Source organism: Salvelinus fontinalis, chromosome 28 (genome assembly GCF_029448725.1).
Source record: "Salvelinus fontinalis isolate EN_2023a chromosome 28, ASM2944872v1, whole genome shotgun sequence".
NCBI lineage: Eukaryota > Metazoa > Chordata > Actinopteri > Salmoniformes > Salmonidae > Salvelinus > Salvelinus fontinalis.
This window is the reverse complement of record NC_074692.1, coordinates 24,565,443-24,588,677: the sequence shown is the minus strand read 5'-3', so window position 1 is coordinate 24,588,677 and position 23,235 is coordinate 24,565,443. Positions and strand designations below refer to the sequence as shown.

General features: G+C 40.8%; 1 protein-coding gene across 2 annotated transcripts in view; it reads left to right on the top strand.

Moving 5' to 3' along the window:
* Nucleotides 1–23,235, top strand: part of LOC129826476 (clathrin heavy chain 1-like) — a 59,728-nt gene that overhangs the window by 27,119 nt on the left and 9,374 nt on the right. The window contains exons 20-32 of one of the 2 annotated variants that reach the window (XM_055887245.1): nt 127–310; nt 514–706; nt 1,548–1,705; nt 3,430–3,594; nt 3,695–3,802; nt 3,937–4,104; nt 4,214–4,363; nt 4,511–4,642; nt 4,776–4,886; nt 4,993–5,163; nt 5,795–6,016; nt 6,586–6,612; nt 10,934–11,009. In XM_055887245.1, the coding sequence (XP_055743220.1) occupies nt 127–310; nt 514–706; nt 1,548–1,705; nt 3,430–3,594; nt 3,695–3,802; nt 3,937–4,104; nt 4,214–4,363; nt 4,511–4,642; nt 4,776–4,886; nt 4,993–5,163; nt 5,795–6,016; nt 6,586–6,612; nt 10,934–11,009 (1,865 nt within the window). The remainder of the gene's footprint in view (nt 1–126; nt 311–513; nt 707–1,547; nt 1,706–3,429; nt 3,595–3,694; nt 3,803–3,936; nt 4,105–4,213; nt 4,364–4,510; nt 4,643–4,775; nt 4,887–4,992; nt 5,164–5,794; nt 6,017–6,585; nt 6,613–10,933; nt 11,010–23,235) is intronic. The other variant, XM_055887246.1, reaches the window with a different exon arrangement.

Here is a 23,235-nt window from a genome sequence, read left to right as displayed (position 1 = left end):
CATACACACACTACTTGGCACCACAGTTAAGCTTTGAGGTTGAAAAGACAAAAATATTTCAGAAGTTCTACTAATACCTGTAGTTGATGTCTTATCTAGCGTCTTTATCTCCTGTTTCTCCCCCAGAAACCTCCAGAACCTGTTGATCCTGACGGCCATCAAGGCAGACCGGACGCGTGTGATGGAGTACATCAACCGCCTAGACAACTACGACGCTCCAGACATCGCTAACATCGCCATCAGCAATGAGCTCTTCGAGGAGGCCTTCGCCATCTTCAAAAAGTTTGACGTCAATACCTCAGCCATTCAGGTAAACAAGAGTCTGAAGATGATCCAAATATTTAACTAATCATTGTATCTGCTTTATTTCAATGCACCAATAATGCTTTGCTTTACTTTGTGCTCCTTACAAATATTTTATCATGGTACCCTCTATTTAATACCAATAATACTTTTCTTTGTGCCATTTACTCATTCACACAGCGTAACCATACCGTCCACCTGTGTCTCTAGGTTCTGATCGAGCATATCAGTAACCTGGACAGAGCCTATGAGTTTGCAGAGCGTTGTAATGAGGCTGCTGTATGGAGTCAGCTGGCCAGAGCCCAGCTCCAGAGAGACCTGGTTAAAGAGGCCATCGACTCCTACATCAAAGCTGACGACCCGTCAGCCTACATGGAGGTGGTCAGCGCGGCCAGCAAGAACGGTAAGACAACACATCACCATAACTAAGCTACACTCACCACCGAGTTCCAAACTGCCTCTGGAAGCAACGTCAGCACAAGAACTGTTCGTCAGGAGCTTCATGAAATGGGTTTCCGTGGCCGAGCAGCTGCACACAAGCCTTAGATCACCATGTGGAATGCCAAGCGTCGCCATTGGACTCTGGAGCAGTGGAAACATGTTCTATGGAGTGACGAATCCGCTTCACCATCTGCAGTCGGAAGAATCTGGATTTGAAGGATGCTAGGAGAACGCTACCTGCCTGAATTCATATTGCCAACTGCAAAGTTTGGTGGAAGAGGAATAATATTTTGGGGCTGGTTTTCGTGGTTCGGGCTAGGGAAATCTTAACGCTGAAGCATACAATAAAATTCTAGATGATTCTGTACTTCAAACTTTGTGGCAACAGTTTGGGGAAGCCCTTTCCTGTTTCAGCATGACAATGCCCCTGTGCACAAAGCGAGGTCCATACAGAAATGGTTTGTCGAGATCGGTGTGGCAGAACTTGACTGGCCTGCACAGAGCCCTGACCTCAACCCCATCGAAGACATTTGGGATGAATTTGAATGCTCACTGTGAGCCAGGCCTAATCGCCCAACATCAGTGTCTGACCTCACTAATGCTCTTGTGGCTGAATGAAAGCAAGTCCCCGCAGCAATGTTTCAACATCTAGTGGAAAGCCTTCCCAGAAGAGTGGAGGCTGTTATAGCAGCAAAGTTGGGACCAACTCCATGATTTTGGAATGAGATGTTCGACAAGCAGGTGTCCACATACTTTTGGTCATGTAGTGTATGATGTTTGTGTGTATGTGATGTGCATTGTAGATAACTGGGAGGATCTGGTGAAGTTCCTTCAGATGGCTCGTAAGAAGGCCCGGGAGTCGTACGTAGAGACAGAACTCATCTTTGCTCTGGCTAAAACTGGCAGACTGGCCGAACTAGATGAGTTTGTTAGCGGCCCTAACAATGCCCATGTACAGCAGGTAAAGGTGTCAAATACGTACAAAATGCATATACAGTGCCTGAAAGTATTCAGACCCCTTGATTTTTTTCCACATTTCTTTACATTATAGCCTTATTTTAAAATAGATTAAATAGTTTATTTTTCTCATCAATCTACACATAATACCCGAAAATGACAAACCAAAAAAATGTTTTTTTAGAAATGTTTGCAAACTATTTTATTTTTTAATGTATCAAATTTATATAAGTATTCAGACCCTTTATTCAATACTTTGTTGAAGCACCTTTGGCAGCGATTACAGCATCGAGTCTTGGGTATGACGCTACAAGCTTGGCATACCTGTATTTGGGGAGTTTCTCCTATTCTTCTCTGCATATCCTCTCAAGCGTTGCTGCACAGTTATTTTCAGGTCGCTCCAGTGACGTTTGTTCGGGTTCAAGTCCGGGCTGTAGCTGGGCCACTGAAGGACATTCAGAGACTTGTCCCGAAGCCACTGTCTTGGCTGTGTGCTTAGGGTCGTTGTCCTGTTGGAAGGTGAACCTTCGCCCCAGTCTGAGAACCTGCTCCAGGTCGCTCAGGACTTCATCAATGATCTCTCTGTACTTGGTTCCGTTCATCTTTGCTTCGATCCTGACTAGTCTCCCAGTCCCTGCAGCTGAACCCCCCCCCCCCTCCACGCTGCCCCCACCATGCTTCACCGTAGGGATGGTGCCATGTTTCCTCCAGACGTGATGCTTGGCATTCAGGCCAAAGAGTTCAATCTTGGTTTCATCAGACCAGAGAATATTGTTTCTCATTCTCTGAGAGTCCTTTAGGTTCCTTTTGGCCAACTCCAAGCGGGATGTCATGTGCCCTTTACTGATGAGTGGCTTCCGTCTGGCCACTCTACCATAAAGGCCTGATTGGTGGAGTGCTGCAGAGATGGTTGTCCTTTTGAAAGGTTCTCCCATCTCCACAGAAGAACTCTGGAGCACTGTCAGAGTGACCATCGGGTTCTTGTTCACCTCCCTGACCAAGGCCCTTCTCCCCCGATTGCTCAGTTTAGATGGGCTGCCAGCTCTAGGAAGAGTCTTGGTGGTTCCAAACTTCTTCCATTAAACAGTGATGGAGACCACTATGTTCCTGGGGACCTTCAATGCTGCAGAAATGTTTTGGTACCCTTCCCCAGATCTGTGCGTTGACACAATCCTGTCTCGGAGCTCTACGGACAATTCCTTCGACCACATGGCTTGGTTTTTGCTCTGACATGCACTCTCAACTGTGTGACCTTTTATATAGACAGGTGTCTGCCTTTCCAAATCATGTCCAATCAATTGAATTTACCACAAGTAGACTCCAAATAAGAATTAAGTTGTAGAAACGTCTCAAGGATAATCAATGGAAACAGGATGCACCTGAGCTCAATTTAGTCTCATAGCAAAGGGTCTGAATACTTATGTAAATAAAGTATTTCTGTTTTTTTGGGGATAAATTTGCAAAAATGTCTAAACCTGTTTTTGTTTTGTCATTATGGGGTATTGTGTTTGTGTATATTGTTATTTAAAACAATGTTATTTCATCAATTTTTAGAATAAGGCTGTCAAGTAACAAAATGTGGAAAAGTCAAGGGTACTGAATACTTTCCGAAGTAACTGTATATTAACATGCAACATTTTGTCACTGATACTCTTCGTCTCAACTCCTCTTTCTCCCTTTTCACTCATTCCTCCCTTTCTCTCTCTTCCTGTTCTTCTCCTCATCCAGGTGGGAGATAGGTGTTTTGAGGAGGGCATGTATGATGCTGCCAAGCTGCTGTATAATAATGTGTCCAACTTTGCCCGCCTGGCGTCCACGCTGGTACACCTAGGAGAGTACCAGGCTGCTGTGGACAGCGCCAGGAAAGCCAACAGCACACGCACCTGGAAGGAGGTACATCTTAACATTTCTACACACATTCTGCTCTATGTGGAAGAGATGGAAGCTCCATTTGTTGGGCTGTGTATCATGACTTCTCTTTCTCTCCCCCCAGGTGTGTTTTGCGTGTGTGGCTGGGGAGGAGTTTCGGTTGGCTCAGATCTGTGGTCTTCACATCGTCATCCACGCTGATGAACTGGAGGAGCTCATCAGTGACTATCAGGTAATTACCCTTTATCATTCACCTGATGAGGCCCTCCATAGTTTATTGTCAGGTGTTTACTGTTTTCAGATATTTCAGGTGTCTGTACAGTATCTATGTTTTGTGGTTAACTCACGTTTGTGTCTCTGTATCAGGACCGGGGCTACTATGAGGAGCTGATAGCCCTGTTGGAGGCAGCATTAGGTTTGGAGCGTGCTCACATGGGCATGTTCACAGAGCTGGCCATCCTCTACTCCAAATTCAAACCCCAGAAGATGAGAGAACATCTGGAACTCTTCTGGTCCCGTGTCAACATCCCTAAGGTGTGATGCATCTGTATGTGTGGCTCTGAAAATATTTATTGGAAGTAAATATTTCTCTCTCCCATATCGGTCATGTCTGTTACCTCACTTCCTGCGGTTTTCCAATCAGGTGCTGCGAGCGGCGGAGCAGTCCCACCTGTGGGCGGAGCTAGTGTTTCTGTATGATAAATACGAGGAGTATGACAATGCTGTCCTCACGATGATGTCACACCCTACTGACGCATGGAAGGAGGTGCAGTTCAAGGACATCATTGCCAAGGTAACATGCCCTCTCTCACAAAACAGTTGAGAACCTCACTGAAGGGCTAAAAGTATACTAACCACAACTGTAGCCAATCGCTCTCATTTTCTAGTTCTTTCACCTCTTTTCACAAGGAACTTCATTGTGTTGTATGACTCTTTCTAGGTGGCCAATGTGGAGCTGTACTACAAATCCCTTTCCTTTTACCTGGATTACAAACCTCTGCTGACAAACGACCTTCTGACCGTACTGTCACCACGGTTAGACCACAGCCGAGCGGTCACATACTTCACCAAGGTAATCAATCAAAAAAACAGTCATTTAAACCAGGAATTTAATGAATGTAAATAAAAAATAAACTGAATCGCACAATAGAACACTTTATATTTAGCAGCAACATAAGACCAAATAATGTGACATCTGCCTCCAGATGAACCAGTTGAAGTTGGTAAAGCCTTACCTGCGGTCAGTCCAGAGTCACAACAACAAGGGAGTCAACGAGGCCCTCAATAACCTGCTGACAGAGGAGGAGGACTACCAGGTGAGGGAGTTGTGTGTGTTTTTGTCCATAGACTCTGAGCCTGACTGTTCTGTCAGTGTTGTCCATAGACTCTGAGCCTGATTTTGTCTGCCTGTGTTGTCTATAGGGTCTGAGGGCATCGATCGATGTGTATGGTAACTTTGACACCATTGTTCTGGCCCAGAGACTGGAGAAGCATGAGCTGATTGAGTTCAGACGCATCGCAGCATACCTCTACAAAGGCAACAACCGCTGGAGACAGAGCGTGGAACTCTGCAAGAAAGACAAATTATACAAGGTAAACATTTTAGATACTAGTTTTTCCTGCCAAACCAGCGTCTGGATGCAGACACACTGCTGTGCACAGGGTTTTCATCTTTTTGCACTAAACATTTTTGTTGGACCCTTTCACATTTCACTCTACTCTGACTATAGCCTGATGTGGACACTGTTTCGCTTTGTAGGAGGGAAATTCTAGTGAATATTTTTGGCCAACTGCAACCTGTTGAAATAAGTGTCTTCAGTTTTCTCCTCAGTAGCTTTTCAGCTTTGCAATGGTATGTAACCACTGGTGCAACATCGATGAGAATCAAAATGTTCCTGAGTGGCGCAGCGGTCTAAGGTACTGCATCGCAGTTCTAGAGGCATCACTACAGACTGGTTCGATTTCACAACCGGCTGTGATTCGGCGTCGCACAATTGGCCCAGCATCGTCCGTGTTAGGGTTTGGCCGGGGTAGACCGTCATTGTAAATAAGAATTTGTTCTTAACTGACTTGCCAAGTTAAATAAAGTTTAAAATAAAAATATGCATACCTTCCCCTGTCAGCCTGTCTGTAGTTTCATATCAATCAATCTTTTAATCGATCCCAAATCAATCCACCAATCAATCAGTCAATAAAGCCCCCTCTTCTTGTGTGTGTTCGTCAGGATGCAATGCTGTATGCTGCCGAGTCTAAGGATGCGGAATTGGCTGAGACCCTGCTGCAGTGGTTCCTGGAGGAGGGCAGGAAGGAGTGTTTCGCTGCCTGTCTGTTTGCCTCCTATGACCTGCTGCACCCTGATGTGGTGCTGGAGCTGGCCTGGAGACACAGCATCGTGGACTTTGCCATGCCATACTTCATCCAGGTCATGAGGGAGTATCTCACCAAGGTCAGTCCTGCTGCAAACACAGCAAGCACAGGCTGTGTCCCAAATGGCACCCTGTTTCCTATATACTGCACTGCTTTTGAACAGAGCCCTAATCAAATTAGTGCACTGTATAGAGAATAAGGTGCAATTTGGGACGCATAGCACATTTGTTTTCAGTGGGTGAAAATGTTGTAAAATATATAAATAATCAATCTCTTCCTGCTAACTTGACTGTTTTATTTTTCCATAATTATTGGTTTATCTTCCTGTAACAGACAGACAGTTGTCCTGTAGGTATTGAAAAGCAGACAGGGTTTCGAAATGAAGCAATACAAATGAAGAGGAAAGTAGTGGAACGTTTACTTAAAGATGTGATAATGCTGCTAGGGAACGCTTTCACTCAGTTTCTTTTCAAAGGCTAAAAGATTCTGTACAATTATACAACTTGATTATTTTGTATTTCTTCACTAAGTTTAAAAACATGAGCCACTACTTAAGTGGGGAACCCTAGCATTAAAGTAATCTCTCATGACATCACTTCCTTTGACCCCAAGCCATATGAGGTCATAGAACTTTTGGTTCTCTTCCAGGTTGATGAGGTTGCGGAGAAGGTGACGGTCTCTGGCTCTTTATTTATTTATTTCCTTTTTGTTCTGTCTGTTTTCTGTTGTAACATAGACCCTGGGTTTTTGATGTAGGAACCTACCATGGGCATGTACTGTAGACTGAGAATAATGGAGGGAGTGCTGGTCAGCCCTGGTCCTCGAGAACCCTGCACCCCCTGTGAAGTTATGTTCCAGCCCAGCACCAACACACCTGATTCAGCAAATTGTGTTTCTAGATTGAAGACTGAATGAGGCGTGTAAGTGCAGGGCTGAAACAAAAACCTCTAGGCATCAATCACATAGAAACCATATGTTTGATTCCACTCCAGTCATTACCACGAGCCCGTCCTCCCCAATTAAGGTGCCACCAACCTCCTGTGCTCTAGGACCAGGGTTGGCCACCCCGGAGTCTCTCCTCTAACTGCTAATCCCTGACTGCTTGCTCCTAGTTAACAGTAACACATGGTAGAACAGTGTGGTATAACAGTGTGATAGAACAGTAACACATGATGGAAGTCACTATTATTCGAGTCACAAGTAAAACGGGTCAAGACTCGAGTCAATTCAAAGTTGAGTCACAGGTTGTCAAGTAAAATACATTATTTTTATATATATATATATATATATATATATATATATATATATATATATATATATATATATATATATACACACACAACACATTTTGACTAGTCAATGTAAGTGTAAAATAGGGACATGTATCAGTCGTGAGGGCATGACATCAGCAGAAGGCAAGGCAGGTTGACGTGCTCAGTGTAGATTTATTTACAGGCCTTGGTAATCCAATGGTGAAAGTGCCATATCCTACAAAAGGTATATATAGATTTACCAAATATACATAAGCAATAGCCCAAAAGAAATATCCTCTGTATCAGGCTTAACCTGTCCCATCTGAACAGACACAGGTAGAGGGCAAGACTGTACAGACTCGCCTTGAGAAACCAAAGCTCAAACAGGTAGGTCTACATAAATAATAAAAGCACTTGGCCTAGGACAATACAATTTCCCAATTGGCAATTACAACCAATAAACTGGTTCTGCAATTTCCACATCCATTGGTACATTCCTCTTAATCAGACGTAATGATTATTAATGGTATTTCAACACCACAATTTTCTCTTATTCAATGTTCTGACTCCAAAGCGTGGAGCACAGGGCTATTTCTATGGGCACTGAGGTGTGCCCGCTCCTGTTACGCACAACCAGAATGACCGAGACTAATGGTGCTTTCAAGACTACTGGGAACTCTGAAAAGTACAGGGTCAAATCATGACGTGAGTGATATCACGTTGGAAAGTCGGAGCTCTAGATAGAGTCCCGAGTTCCCAAGTTGGATGACCGTTGAGTCGGACCTCGCTTTTTTTCAAGTTCCCAGTTGTCTTGAATGTACCGAAGTCGGAGATTTCCTGAGTTTCCAGTTGTTTTGAACGCGGCAGTAGGACACAGACACACGCAACTCTGGGAAATTTGAACAAAGGAAACCATACATTAAATAAAAGAGAACTTGTACCTCATGAATCTTGTGAACGTTCGTGTGCACAATAAACATCACGCCACTCGGAGGGTAAGAAATGGTTGGCTAAATGAAAGGCCTATCAAACATGAAATAGAAATGTCTACGTGTTGCAATAAACTGTACAGGGATGGAATGATGAAACGCTAGCAATTATTGTGGTATTAGATGTAATATAGATTGACCACATAGGACCAATGCATTTAAATGTGTGAAAGAAAAAGCAAACATTTTCAACAAGAGAAAAAGCACTTCACTTACGGGAGTTTGGAGAGTGCAAGTGAAGAACGCGACTATGGTGTGTCTTCGCCACAGTAATAATTCATTTTAAAAACAAATTCCAAATGCAAGCTTCATAAGTAAATGATCAATTTCAAGCAATTGTTACATACCAAAAGACCAGTAGGCCAATGCTAGTAATTGTTGCCCCATTGCTGGTGAGCTTGCAAAGTAAACAGTTAATATTCTTGATCACCAAACAATTTTTGAAGATACATATTTATTTTCTTTTAATATGGCAATCCTCTCTCCCCACAATCCTTTCTCCCCACAATTTGACATTTGTACAGCAAATCAGCAAGCTGTTCACTAGCTCCAATCAGTGTACATTTCACTAGCCAATCTTTTGCAGTTTTTTTTGCAAGTGCGTAGCTGCAGCTACTGCCTCTGGCTGTGTGTAGAATAATCCACATAGACTCTTCCACTAAATGAGTGAGAGACAAAATCTGGCCAGATGAGACTGACTAGAACTAAAGTCGAGTCTTGAGTCAAGTTATTTATATTTTCTGTCAAGTCTCGAGTCATCAAATTTGTGACTCCAGTCCATAACTCTGGAAGGTGCTGTGCTGTAATCCTCCACATCAGTAGTCAGCTAGCCTGAGTGTCAATCTGTTTGTTCTATCATGCCAACTCCTTGTCATGTATTGGCCTGACAATGACAGCAATGGAGTTGGCAATAGTACTAACAGATCTGGGACCAGGCTAGTCAGCAGCTCCAGGGCTGCAGGGTCTGCTGGTTTCCAATGTACTCGCCTGGTTAGATGGGCAGCAGATGAAGTGTCACAGACACAGTGACGCTTCCTGGATGACTGGAGTCGCAGATCCCTACTGCACATCTGTAGGACTATTCTCATATAGCTTTAACAGCTATGTACAGTAACAGTGTAGTGCACAGTACCACATGGTGAGAAGCATCCGCTAGGTATACAGACAACCAAATGCACCATATTCCCTACTAGCTTTCTACACTAATGATTTGAATCAGTTTGTTTGTGGCAGTTTGTTGTAGTTATTCCATTAATTGTTCAGTTGGTTTTAGTTAATTGGCTGTTCAGACCAGGCACATCTTCATCACTTGGAGCTATTACTCGTAAGAGATTCCAAATGGCCTTTGCTGTTTGGATTAACTTCAAAATTATTTAATTGCATGAATTTATTATTAATACTACTTTTATTTGTATAGCGCTTTTCAATGGAGGCAACAGTCCTTCCCATCATAAAATAATACAATAAAAGTACCAACAAAGAAACAAAGACCGGAGGAAGGACAATGAAACAAGATAGCTAATAAATCATACGTGACAAGTATCTTTATGAAAGGGTCTTCAGTGGGGATTTAGAAAGAGGCACAATCTGCAAATCTGATCTCTGGCAGACCATTCCAAAGTCTAAGGGCCCTAATGGCAAATGCCCAGTTTTTTTTATGTTCAACCTAGACTTTGGAATGGTCAACGTTGCCCTGCCAGAGGATCTCAGGCTGTGTCCTGGCTCGTAGGGAGATGAATGATCTGAGATATAGGATTGGGCTAAACCACTCCTAGCCTTAAACGTGATTAATACAATTTGAAAATCGATTCTAAAAGTGACTGGTAGCCACTATAGAAAAGCTAAAACAGGTGTGATATGGTTACATTTCCTGGTGCCTGTTAAAAGCTGAGCTGCAGCATTTGAACTAACTGTAGATGGAGTGATTTTTAAGACGTATACAAAGAGTATTACATGACGTAAATTAAACATTTCTGTTTGACTTGAATACATCAAACCTTGCTTGATTTATGTTATATTAGCCTTTATTTGACCATGTGCTTCTCACACTTCTAAAGCATTGCCTGGGAAGATCGCAGCACATTTTACTTTAACATAATGACCACAAACTAGCCTTGGATAAGATAGCAGTTAAGTGTACCACTTACAGTTAAAAAAAAGATGCATGCTCTTAACCAAGCAAAATATCTTTGATAAACAGCTCTAGATGCGTTGATGACATCTAGCATTTTGCTAGGCAAGGAGGAGTGTCCTGTAGTAGAAGCATGCTAAGTTATGAATTAGGTTTGTCTGTTTTGCTCCTGGACTGAGATGTGTTTTCTAAGATTGGATTAAAGTGGACTGTCAGTATCTTGGCATGGACTGAGCTTCTCCTCAACAGGAGACGCAATGAAATGCTAATAAGAAGTACATTTACACCAGCCCTGCTGTAAACAGTGCTTTTAGAGTAGTTTTAAAGACACTTCCTCACCTGTAAAGAAAGCTGTCGTGAAGTTTCTCACCAATTCCGCATGACATCTTCTCTAAGGCATCCAAACTGTAGAGATTGATACTAGTCTATAAGGTGTAGTGTATAATATTGTGTGTAGTGTTGTCTTCATGACAAAAAGTTAACACCAATAAATTGTCCTAATTTCTGTCTGCAGAACATTAAGATTTTGTCGTTTTTTTTTTTGATGAAAAATTTTTTGTCTAGTGAGCCCACCCATTAGGCGACCGACTCTCTCTGACCCCTGTCTTGCCCTCTGTTCTCAGGTGGAGAAACTGGAGGTGTCAGAAAGCCAAAGGAAGACTGAGGAAAAAGTCACAGAACCCACCCCCATAGTGTTTGGTAGGTTCAGTAGGGCAGTCTATGATGCTTTTAAAATCCCAAACTGGCTCCAGTCCTTCTGCTCCGGTTCCTTCTAGCTTGTTAAAGGAATCCTCTGTGGTGGGGAATGAGTCAGGGAATCTGAATGTGCCGCTAGAAAGCAGGCTGTGTTACTGATGAAATGTAGACAACCCTGTATGTGTGTGTATGTATAACTGTGTGTGTGTGTGTGTGTGTGCATGTATAACTGTGTGTGTGTATGTATAACTGTGTGTGTGTGTGTGTGTGTGTGTGTGTATGTATAACTGTGTGTGTATGTATAACTGTGTGTGTGTGTGTGTGTATGTATAACTGTGTGTGTGTATGTATAACTGTGTGTGTGTATGTATAACTGTGTGTGTGTGTGTGTGTGTGTATGTATAACTGTGTGTGTGTGTGTGTGTGTGTATGTATAACTGTGTGTGTGTGTGTGTGTATGTATAACTGTGTGTGTGTGTATGTATAACTGTGTGTATGTATAACTGTGTGTGTGTGTGTGTATGTATAACTGTGTATGTATAACTGTCTGTGTGTGTGTGTATGTATAACTGTGTGTGTGTGTGTGTGTGTATGTATAACTGTGTGTGTGTGTATGTATAACTGTGTGTGTGTGTGTGTATGTATAACTGTGTATGTATAACTGTGTGTGTGTGTGTGTATGTATAACTGTGTGTGTGTGTGTGTATGTATAACTGTGTGTGTGTGTGTATGTATAACTGTGTGTGTGTGTGTGTGTGTGTATAACTGTGTGTGTGTATAACTGTGTGTGTGTGTGTATGTATAACTGTGTGTGTGTGTGTGTATGTATAACTGTGTGTGTGTATGTATAACTGTGTGTGTGTGTATGTATAACTGTGTGTGTGTGTGTGTATGTATAACTGTGTGTGTGTATAACTGTGTGTGTGTGTGTGTATGTATAACTGTGTGTGTGTGTGTGTGTGTGTATAACTGTGTGTGTGTATAACTGTGTGTGTGTGTGTATAACTGTGTGTGTGTGTGTATGTATAACTGTGTGTGTGTGTGTGTATGTATAACTGTGTGTGTGTATGTATAACTGTGTGTGTGTGTATGTATAACTGTGTGTGTGTGTGTGTATGTATAACTGTGTGTGTGTATAACTGTGTGTGTGTGTGTGTATGTATAACTGTGTGTGTGTGTGTGTGTGTATAACTGTGTGTGTGTGTGTGTATGTATAACTGTGTGTGTGTGTGTATGTATAACTGTGTGTGTGTGTGTGTATGTATAACTGTGTGTGTGTGTATGTATAACTGTGTGTGTGTGTGTGTATAACTGTGTGTGTGTATAACTGTGTGTGTGTGTGTATGTATAACTGTGTGTGTGTATGTATAACTGTGTGTGTGTGTATGTATAACTGTGTGTGTGTGTGTATGTATAACTGTGTGTGTGTGTGTGTGTGTATAACTGTGTGTGTGTGTGTGTATAACTGTGTGTGTGTGTGTATAACTGTGTGTGTGTGTGTATGTATAACTGTGTGTGTGTGTGTGTATGTATAACTGTGTGTGTGTGTGTATGTATAACTGTGTGTGTGTGTGTATGTATAACTGTGTGTGTGTGTATGTATAACTGTGTGTGTGTGTATGTATAACTGTGTGTGTGTGTGTATAACTGTGTGTGTGTGTGTATGTATAACTGTGTGTGTGTGTATGTATAACTGTGTGTGTGTGTGTGTGTATGTATAACTGTGTGTGTGTGTGTGTGTATGTATAACTGTGTGTGTATGTATAACTGTGTGTGTGTGTGTATAACTGTGTGTGTGTGTATAACTGTGTGTGTGTGTGTGTATAACTGTGTGTGTGTGTGTATAACTGTGTGTGTATAACTGTGTGTGTGTGTGTATAACTGTGTGTGTGTGTGTGTATAACTGTGTGTGTGTGTGTGTATAACTGTGTGTGTGTGTGTGTATAACTGTGTGTGTGTGTGTGTATAACTGTGTGTGTGTGTGTGTGTATAACTGTGTGTGTGTGTATAACTGTGTGTGTGTGTATAACTGTGTGTGTGTGTGTGTATAACTGTGTGTGTGTGTGTGTGTATAACTGTGTGTGTGTGTGTATAACTGTGTGTGTGTGTGTATAACTGTGTGTGTGTGTGTATAACTGTGTGTGTGTGTGTATAACTGTGTGTGTGTGTGTATAACTGTGTGTGTGTGTGTATAACTGTGTGTGTGTGTGTGTATAACTGTGTGTGTGTGTGTGTATAACTGTGTGTGTGTGTGTGTATAACTGTGTGTGTGTGTGTATAACTGTGTGTGTGTGTGTGTATAACTGTGTGTGTGTGTGTATAACTGTGTGTGTGTGTGTGTATAACTGTGTGTGTGTATGTATAACTGTGTGTGTGTATGTATAACCGTGTGTGTGTATGTATAACTGTGTGTGTGTATGTATAACTGTGTGTGTGTGTATGTATAACTGTGTGTGTGTGTATGTATAACTGTGTGTGTGTATGTATAACTGTGTGTGTGTATGTATAACTGTGTGTGTGTATGTATAACTGTGTGTGTGTGTGTGTATGTATAACTGTGTGTGTGTGTGTGTATGTATAACTGTGTGTGTGTGTGTGTATGTATAACTGTGTGTGTGTGTGTGTATGTATAACTGTGTGTGTGTGTATGTATAACTGTGTGTGTGTGTGTGTATGTATAACTGTGTGTGTGTGTGTGTATGTATAACTGTGTGTGTGTGTGTATGTATAACTGTGTGTGTGTGTGTATGTATAACTGTGTGTGTGTGTGTATGTATAACTGTGTGTGTGTGTGTATGTATAACTGTGTGTGTGTGTGTATGTATAACTGTGTGTGTGTGTGTATGTATAACTGTGTGTGTGTATAACTGTGTGTGTGTATAACTGTGTGTGTGTATAACTGTGTGTGTGTGTGTATAACTGTGTGTGTGTATAACTGTGTGTGTGTATAACTGTGTGTGTGTGTGTATAACTGTGTGTGTGTATGTATAACTGTGTGTGTGTATGTATAACTGTGTGTGTGTGTATGTATAACTGTGTGTGTGTGTGTATGTATAACTGTGTGTGTGTATGTATAACTGTGTGTGTATGTATAACTGTGTGTGTGTGTATGTATAACTGTGTGTGTGTGTGTATGTATAACTGTGTGTGTGTGTGTGTGTGTATATCTGTGTGTGTGTGTGTGTGTGTGTATAACTGTGTGTGTGTGTGTGTATATCTGTGTGTGTGTGTGTATAACTGTGTGTGTGTGTGTGTATAACTGTGTGTGTGTGTGTGTATAACTGTGTGTGTGTGTGTATGTATAACTGTGTGTGTGTGTATGTATAACTGTGTGTGTGTGTGTATGTATAACTGTGTGTGTGTGTGTGTATGTATAACTGTGTGTGTGTGTGTATGTATAACTGTGTGTGTGTGTGTGTATGTATAACTGTGTGTGTGTGTGTGTATGTATAACTGTGTGTGTGTGTGTGTATGTGTGTGTGTGTGTGTATGTATAACTGTGTGTGTATGTATAACTGTGTGTGTGTGTATGTATAACTGTGTGTGTATGTATAACTGTGTGTGTGTGTGTGTATGTATAACTGTGTGTGTGTGTGTGTATGTATAACTGTGTGTGTGTGTGTGTATGTATAACTGTGTGTGTGTGTATGTATAACTGTGTGTGTGTGTGTATGTATAACTGTGTGTGTGTGTGTATGTATAACTGTGTGTGTGTATGTATAACTGTGTGTGTGTGTGTGTATGTATAACTGTGTGTGTGTGTGTGTATGTATAACTGTGTGTGTGTATGTATAACTGTGTGTGTGTGTGTGTATGTATAACTGTGTGTGTGTGTGTGTATGTATAACTGTGTGTGTGTGTGTGTATGTATAACTGTGTGTGTGTGTGTGTATGTGTGTGTGTGTGTGTATGTATAACTGTGTGTGTATGTATAACTGTGTGTGTGTGTATGTATAACTGTGTGTGTATGTATAACTGTGTGTGTGTGTGTGTATGTATAACTGTGTGTGTGTGTGTGTATGTATAACTGTGTGTGTGTGTGTGTATGTATAACTGTGTGTGTGTGTATGTATAACTGTGTGTGTGTGTGTATGTATAACTGTGTGTGTGTGTGTATGTATAACTGTGTGTGTGTATGTATAACTGTGTGTGTGTGTGTGTATGTATAACTGTGTGTGTGTATGTATAACTGTGTGTGTGTGTGTGTATGTATAACTGTGTGTGTGTGTGTGTATGTATAACTGTGTGTGTGTGTGTGTATGTATAACTGTGTGTGTGTGTGTGTATGTATAACTGTGTGTGTGTGTGTGTATGTATAACTGTGTGTGTGTGTGTGTGTGTATGTATAACTGTGTGTGTGTGTGTGTGTGTATGTATAACTGTGTGTGTGTGTGTGTATGTATAACTGTGTGTGTGTGTGTGTATGTATAACTGTGTGTGTGTGTGTGTATGTATAACTGTGTGTGTGTATGTATAACTGTGTGTGTGTATGTATAACTGTGTGTGTGTGTGTGTATGTATAACTGTGTGTGTGTGTGTGTATGTATAACTGTGTGTGTGTGTGTGTATGTATAACTGTGTGTGTGTGTGTGTATGTATAACTGTGTGTGTGTGTGTGTATGTATAACTGTGTGTGTGTGTGTGTATGTATAACTGTGTGTGTGTGTGTGTATGTATAACTGTGTGTGTGTGTGTGTATGTATAACTGTGTGTGTGTGTGTGTATGTATAACTGTGTGTGTGTATGTATAACTGTGTGTGTGTGTGTGTGTATGTATAACTGTGTGTGTGTGTGTGTGTATGTATAACTGTGTGTGTGTGTGTGTATGTATAACTGTGTGTGTGTGTGTGTGTGTGTGTATAACTGTGTGTGTGTGTGTGTGTATAACTGTGTGTGTGTGTGTATAACTGTGTGTGTGTGTGTATAACTGTGTGTGTGTGTGTGTGTGTATAACTGTGTGTGTGTGTGTGTGTGTGTATAACTGTGTGTGTGTGTGTGTGTGTGTATAACTGTGTGTGTGTGTGTGTGTGTGTATAACTGTGTGTGTGTGTGTGTGTGTGTATAACTGTGTGTGTGTGTATAACTGTGTGTGTGTGTATGTATAACTGTGTGTGTATGTATAACTGTGTGTGTGTGTATGTATAACTGTGTGTGTGTGTATGTATAACTGTGTGTGTGTGTGTGTGTATAACTGTGTGTGTGTGTGTATAACTGTGTGTGTGTGTGTATAACTGTGTGTGTGTGTGTGTATAACTGTGTGTGTGTGTGTGTGTGTGTATAACTGTGTGTGTGTGTGTGTGTGTATAACTGTGTGTGTGTGTGTGTGTATAACTGTGTGTGTATGTGTATGTATAACTGTGTGTGTATGTGTATGTATAACTGTGTGTGTATGTATAACTGTGTGTGTATGTATAACTGTGTGTGTGTGTATGTATAACTGTGTGTGTGTGTGTATGTATAACTGTGTGTGTGTGTATAACTGTGTGTGTATGTATAACTGTGTGTGTGTGTGTGTATAACTGTGTGTGTGTGTGTGTATGTATAACTGTGTGTGTGTGTGTGTATGTATAACTGTGTGTGTGTGTGTATAACTGTGTGTGTGTGTGTATAACTGTGTGTGTGTGTATAACTGTGTGTGTGTGTGTGTGTGTATGTATAACTGTGTGTGTGTGTATGTATAACTGTGTGTGTGTGTATGTATAACTGTGTGTGTGTGTATGTATAACTGTGTGTGTGTGTATGTATAACTGTGTGTGTGTGTATGTATAACTGTGTGTGTGTATGTATAACTGTGTGTGTGTATGTATAACTGTGTGTGTGTATGTATAACTGTGTGTGTGTGTGTATGTATAACTGTGTGTGTGTGTGTATGTATAACTGTGTGTGTGTGTGTGTGTATGTATAACTGTGTGTGTGTGTGTGTATGTATAACTGTGTGTGTGTGTGTGTGTATGTATAACTGTGTGTGTGTGTGTGTGTATGTATAACTGTGTGTGTGTGTGTATAACTGTGTGTGTGTGTGTATAACTGTGTGTGTGTGTGTGTGTATAACTGTGTGTGTGTGTGTGTATGTATAACTGTGTGTGTGTGTGTGTATGTATAACTGTGTGTGTGTGTGTGTATGTATAACTGTGTGTGTGTATGTATAACTGTGTGTGTGTGTGTATGTATAACTGTGTGTGTGTGTGTATGTATAACTGTGTGTGTGTGTGTGTATGTATAACTGTGTGTGTGTGTGTGTATGTATAACTGTGTGTGTGTGTGTATAACTGTGTGTGTGTGTATAACTGTGTGTGTGTGTGTGTGTGTATGTATAACTGTGTGTGTGTGTGTGTGTATGTATAACTGTGTGTGTGTATAACTGTGTGTGTGTGTGTATAACTGTGTGTGTGTGTGTATAACTGTGTGTGTGTGTGTATAACTGTGTGTGTGTGTGTGTGTGTATAACTGTGTGTGTGTGTGTATAACTGTGTGTGTGTGTGTGTGTGTATAACTGTGTGTGTGTGTGTGTGTGTATAACTGTGTGTGTGTGTGTATAACTGTGTGTGTGTGTGTATAACTGTGTGTGTGTGTATAACTGTGTGTGTGTGTATAACTGTGTGTGTGTGTATAACTGTGTGTGTGTGTGTGTATAACTCTGTGTGTGTGTGTGTATAACTGTGTGTGTGTGTGTGTGTATAACTGTGTGTGTATAACTGTGTGTGTATAACTGTGTGTGTGTGTGTATAACTGTGTGTATAACTGTGTGTGTGTGTGTATAACTGTGTGTGTGTGTGTGTGTGTATAACTGTGTGTGTGTGTGTATAACTGTGTGTGTGTGTGTGTGTATAACTGTGTGTGTGTGTATAACTGTGTGTGTGTGTGTATAACTGTGTGTGTGTGTGTGTATAACTGTGTGTGTGTATAACTGTGTGTGTGTGTGTGTGTATAACTGTGTGTGTGTGTGTATAACTGTGTGTGTGTGTATAACTGTGTGTGTGTGTGTGTATAACTGTGTGTGTGTGTGTGTATAACTGTGTGTGTGTGTGTGTATAACTGTGTGTGTGTGTGTGTGTGTATAACTGTGTGTGTGTGTGTGTGTATAACTGTGTGTGTGTATAACTGTGTGTGTGTGTGTGTATAACTGTGTGTGTGTGTGTGTATAACTGTGTGTGTGTGTGTGTATAACTGTGTGTGTGTGTGTGTATAACTGTGTGTGTGTGTGTGTATAACTGTGTGTGTGTGTGTATAACTGTGTGTGTGTGTGTGTATAACTGTGTGTGTGTGTGTGTATAACTGTGTGTGTGTGTGTGTATAACTGTGTGTGTGTGTGTGTATAACTGTGTGTGTGTGTGTGTATAACTGTGTGTGTGTGTGTGTATAACTGTGTGTGTGTGTGTGTATAACTGTGTGTGTGTGTGTGTGTGTATAACTGTGTGTGTGTGTGTGTGTGTATAACTGTGTGTCTGTGTGTGTGTATAACTGTGTGTGTGTGTGTGTGTGTGTATAACTGTGTGTGTGTGTGTATAACTGTGTGTGTGTGTGTATAACTGTGTGTGTGTGTATAACTGTGTGTGTGTGTGTGTGTGTGTATAACTGTGTGTGTGTGTGTGTGTGTGTGTATAACTGTGTGTGTGTGTATAACTGTGTGTGTGTGTGTGTGTATAACTGTGTGTGTGTGTATAACTGTGTGTGTGTGTGTGTGTGTGTGTATAACTGTGTGTGTGTGTATAACTGTGTGTGTGTGTATAACTGTGTGTGTGTGTATAACTGTGTGTGTGTGTGTATAACTGTGTGTGTGTATAACTGTGTGTGTGTGTATAACTGTGTGTGTGTGTATAACTGTGTGTGTGTGTATAACTGTGTGTGTGTGTATAACTGTGTGTGTGTGTGTATGTATAACTGTGTGTGTGTGTGTATGTATAACTGTGTGTGTGTGTGTATGTATAACTGTGTGTGTGTATGTATAACTGTGTGTGTGTATGTATAACTGTGTGTGTGTGTGTGTATGTATAACTGTGTGTGTGTGTGTGTATGTATAACTGTGTGTGTGTGTGTGTATGTATAACTGTGTGTGTGTGTGTGTATGTATAACTGTGTGTGTGTGTGTATGTATAACTGTGTGTGTGTGTGTGTATGTATAACTGTGTGTGTGTGTGTGTATGTATAACTGTGTGTGTGTGTGTGTATGTATAACTGTGTGTGTGTGTGTGTATGTATAACTGTGTGTGTGTGTGTGTATGTATAACTGTGTGTGTGTGTGTATGTATAACTGTGTGTGTGTATGTATAACTGTGTGTGTGTATGTATAACTGTGTGTGTGTGTGTGTATGTATAACTGTGTGTATGTATAACTGTGTGTGTGTGTGTATGTATAACTGTGTGTGTATGTATAACTGTGTGTGTGTGTGTGTGTATGTATAACTGTGTGTGTGTGTATGTATAACTGTGTGTGTGTGTATGTATAACTGTGTGTGTGTGTGTGTATGTATAACTGTGTGTGTGTGTATGTATAACTGTGTGTGTGTGTGTGTATGTATAACTGTGTGTGTGTGTGTGTATGTATAACTGTGTGTGTGTGTGTGTATGTATAACTGTGTGTGTGTGTGTGTATGTATAACTGTGTGTGTGTGTGTATGTATAACTGTGTGTGTGTGTGTGTATGTATAACTGTGTGTGTGTGTGTATGTATAACTGTGTGTGTGTGTGTGTATGTATAACTGTGTGTGTATAACTGTGTGTGTGTGTGTGTGTATAACTGTGTGTGTGTGTGTGTGTATAACTGTGTGTGTGTGTGTGTGTGTATAACTGTGTGTGTGTGTGTATAACTGTGTGTGTGTGTGTATAACTGTGTGTGTGTGTGTATAACTGTGTGTGTGTGTGTATAACTGTGTGTGTGTGTGTATAACTGTGTGTGTGTGTGTGTGTATAACTGTGTGTGTGTGTGTGTGTATAACTGTGTGTGTGTGTGTGTGTATAACTGTGTGTGTATGTATGTGTATGTATAACTGTGTGTGTATGTATAACTGTGTGTGTGTGTATGTATAACTGTGTGTGTGTGTATGTATAACTGTGTGTGTGTATGTATAACTGTGTGTGTGTGTATAACTGTGTGTGTATGTATAACTGTGTGTGTGTGTGTGTGTATGTATAACTGTGTGTGTGTATGTATAACTGTGTGTGTGTGTATGTATAACTGTGTGTGTGTATGTATAACTGTGTGTGTGTGTGTGTGTATGTATAACTGTGTGTGTGTGTGTGTGTATGTATAACTGTGTGTGTGTGTGTGTATGTATAACTGTGTGTGTGTGTGTATGTATAACTGTGTGTGTGTGTGTGTGTATGTATAACTGTGTGTGTGTGTGTGTGTATGTATAACTGTGTGTGTGTGTGTATAACTGTGTGTGTGTGTGTATAACTGTGTGTGTGTGTGTGTATGTATAACTGTGTGTGTGTGTGTGTATGTATAACTGTGTGTGTGTGTGTGTATGTATAACTGTGTGTGTGTGTGTGTGTATGTATAACTGTGTGTGTGTGTGTGTATGTATAACTGTGTGTGTGTGTGTATGTATAACTGTGTGTGTGTGTGTATGTATAACTGTGTGTGTGTGTGTGTATGTATAATTGTGTGTGTGTATAACTGTGTGTGTGTGTATAACTGTGTGTGTGTGTGTGTGTATGTATAACTGTGTGTGTGTGTATGTATAACTGTGTGTGTGTATAACTGTGTGTGTGTGTGTATAACTGTGTGTGTGTGTGTATAACTGTGTGTGTGTGTGTATAACTGTGTGTGTGTGTGTATAACTGTGTGTGTGTGTGTGTATGTATAACTGTGTGTGTGTGTGTGTGTATGTATAACTGTGTGTGTGTGTGTGTGTATAACTGTGTGTGTGTATAACTGTGTGTGTGTGTATAACTGTGTGTGTGTGTATAACTGTGTGTGTGTGTGTGTGTATGTATAACTGTGTGTGTGTATAACTGTGTGTGTGTGTGTATAACTGTGTGTGTGTGTGTATAACTGTGTGTGTGTGTGTATAACTGTGTGTGTGTGTGTGTGTGTGTGTATAACTGTGTGTGTGTGTGTGTGTGTGTGTGTGTGTGTGTGTATAACTGTGTGTGTGTGTGTGTGTATAACTGTGTGTGTGTGTGTATAACTGTGTGTGTGTATAACTGTGTGTGTGTGTATAACTGTGTGTGTGTGTGTGTATAACTCTGTGTGTGTGTGTGTATAACTGTGTGTGTATAACTGTGTGTGTATAACTGTGTGTGTATAACTGTGTGTGTATAACTGTGTGTATAACTGTGTGTGTGTGTGTGTATAACTGTGTGTGTGTGTGTGTGTGTATAACTGTGTGTGTGTGTGTGTGTGTATAACTGTGTGTGTGTGTGTGTGTGTATAACTGTGTGTGTGTGTGTGTGTGTATAACTGTGTGTGTGTGTGTGTGTGTATAACTGTGTGTGTGTGTGTGTATAACTGTGTGTGTGTGTGTATAACTGTGTGTGTGTGTGTGTATAACTGTGTGTGTGTGTGTGTGTATAACTGTGTGTGTGTGTGTATATCTGTGTGTGTGTGTGTGTATAACTGTGTGTGTGTGTGTGTATAACTGTGTGTGTGTGTGTGTGTGTATAACTGTGTGTGTGTGTGTATAACTGTGTGTGTGTGTGTGTGTGTATAACTGTGTGTGTGTGTGTGTGTGTGTGTGTGTGTATAACTGTGTGTGTGTGTGTGTATAACTGTGTGTGTGTGTGTGTATAACTGTGTGTGTGTGTGTGTATAACTGTGTGTGTGTGTGTGTATAACTGTGTGTGTGTGTGTGTATAACTGTGTGTGTGTGTGTGTGTGTATAACTGTGTGTGTGTATAACTGTGTGTGTGTGTGTGTATAACTGTGTGTGTGTGTGTGTATAACTGTGTGTGTGTGTGTGTGTATAACTGTGTGTGTGTGTATAACTGTGTGTGTGTGTGTGTATAACTGTGTGTGTGTGTATATCTGTGTGTGTGTGTATAACTGTGTGTGTGTGTGTGTATAACTGTGTGTGTGTGTGTGTATAACTGTGTGTGTGTGTGTGTATAACTGTGTGTGTGTGTGTGTGTGTGTATAACTGTGTGTGTGTGTGTGTGTGTGTGTGTATAACTGTGTGTGTGTGTGTATAACTGTGTGTGTGTGTGTGTGTATAACTGTGTGTGTGTGTGTGTGTGTGTGTATAACTGTGTGTGTGTGTATAACTGTGTGTGTGTGTGTGTGTGTGTATGTATAACTGTGTGTATATGTATAACTGTGTGTATATGTGTGTGTGTATGTATAACTGTGTGTATATGTGTGTATGTATAACTGTGTGTGTGTATAACTGTGTGTGTGTATAACTGTGTGTGTGTGTATAACTGTGTGTGTGTGTATAACTGTGTGTGTGTGTGTGTATGTATAACTGTGTGTGTGTGTGTATGTATAACTGTGTGTGTGTGTGTATAACTGTGTGTGTGTATGTATAACTGTGTGTGTGTGTGTGTATAACTGTGTGTATGTATGTATAACTGTGTGTATATGTGTGTATGTATGTATAACTGTGTGTATATGTGTATATGTATAACTGTGTGTGTGTGTATGTATAACTGTGTGTGTGTGTATGTATAACTGTGTGTGTGTGTATGTATAACTGTGTGTGTGTGTATGTATAACTGTGTGTGTGTGTGTATGTATAACTGTGTGTGTGTGTGTATGTATAACTGTGTGTGTGTGTGTGTGTGTATGTATAACTGTGTTTGTGTGTGTGTATGTATAACTGTGTGTGTGTATGTATAACTGTGTGTGTGTGTGTATGTATAACTGTGTGTGTGTGTGTGTGTATGTATAACTGGGTGTGTGTATGTATAACTGGGTGTGTGTGTGTATAACTGTGTGTGTGTGTATAACTGTGTGTGTGTGTGTGTGTGTGTATAACTGTGTGTGTATAACTGTGTGTGTGTGTGTATGTATAACTGTGTGTGTGTATGTATAACTGTGTGTGTGTATGTATAACTGTGTGTGTGTGTATGTATAACTGGGTGTGTGTATGTATAACTGGGTGTGTGTGTGTATAACTGTCTGTGTGTGTGTATAACTGTGTGTTTGTGTGTGTATAACTGTGTGTGTGTGTGTATAACTGTGTGTGTGTGTGTGTGTGTGTGTGTATAACTGTGTGTGTGTGTGTGTGTATAACTGTGTGTGTGTGTGTATAACTGTGTGTGTGTATAACTGTGTGTGTGTGTGTGT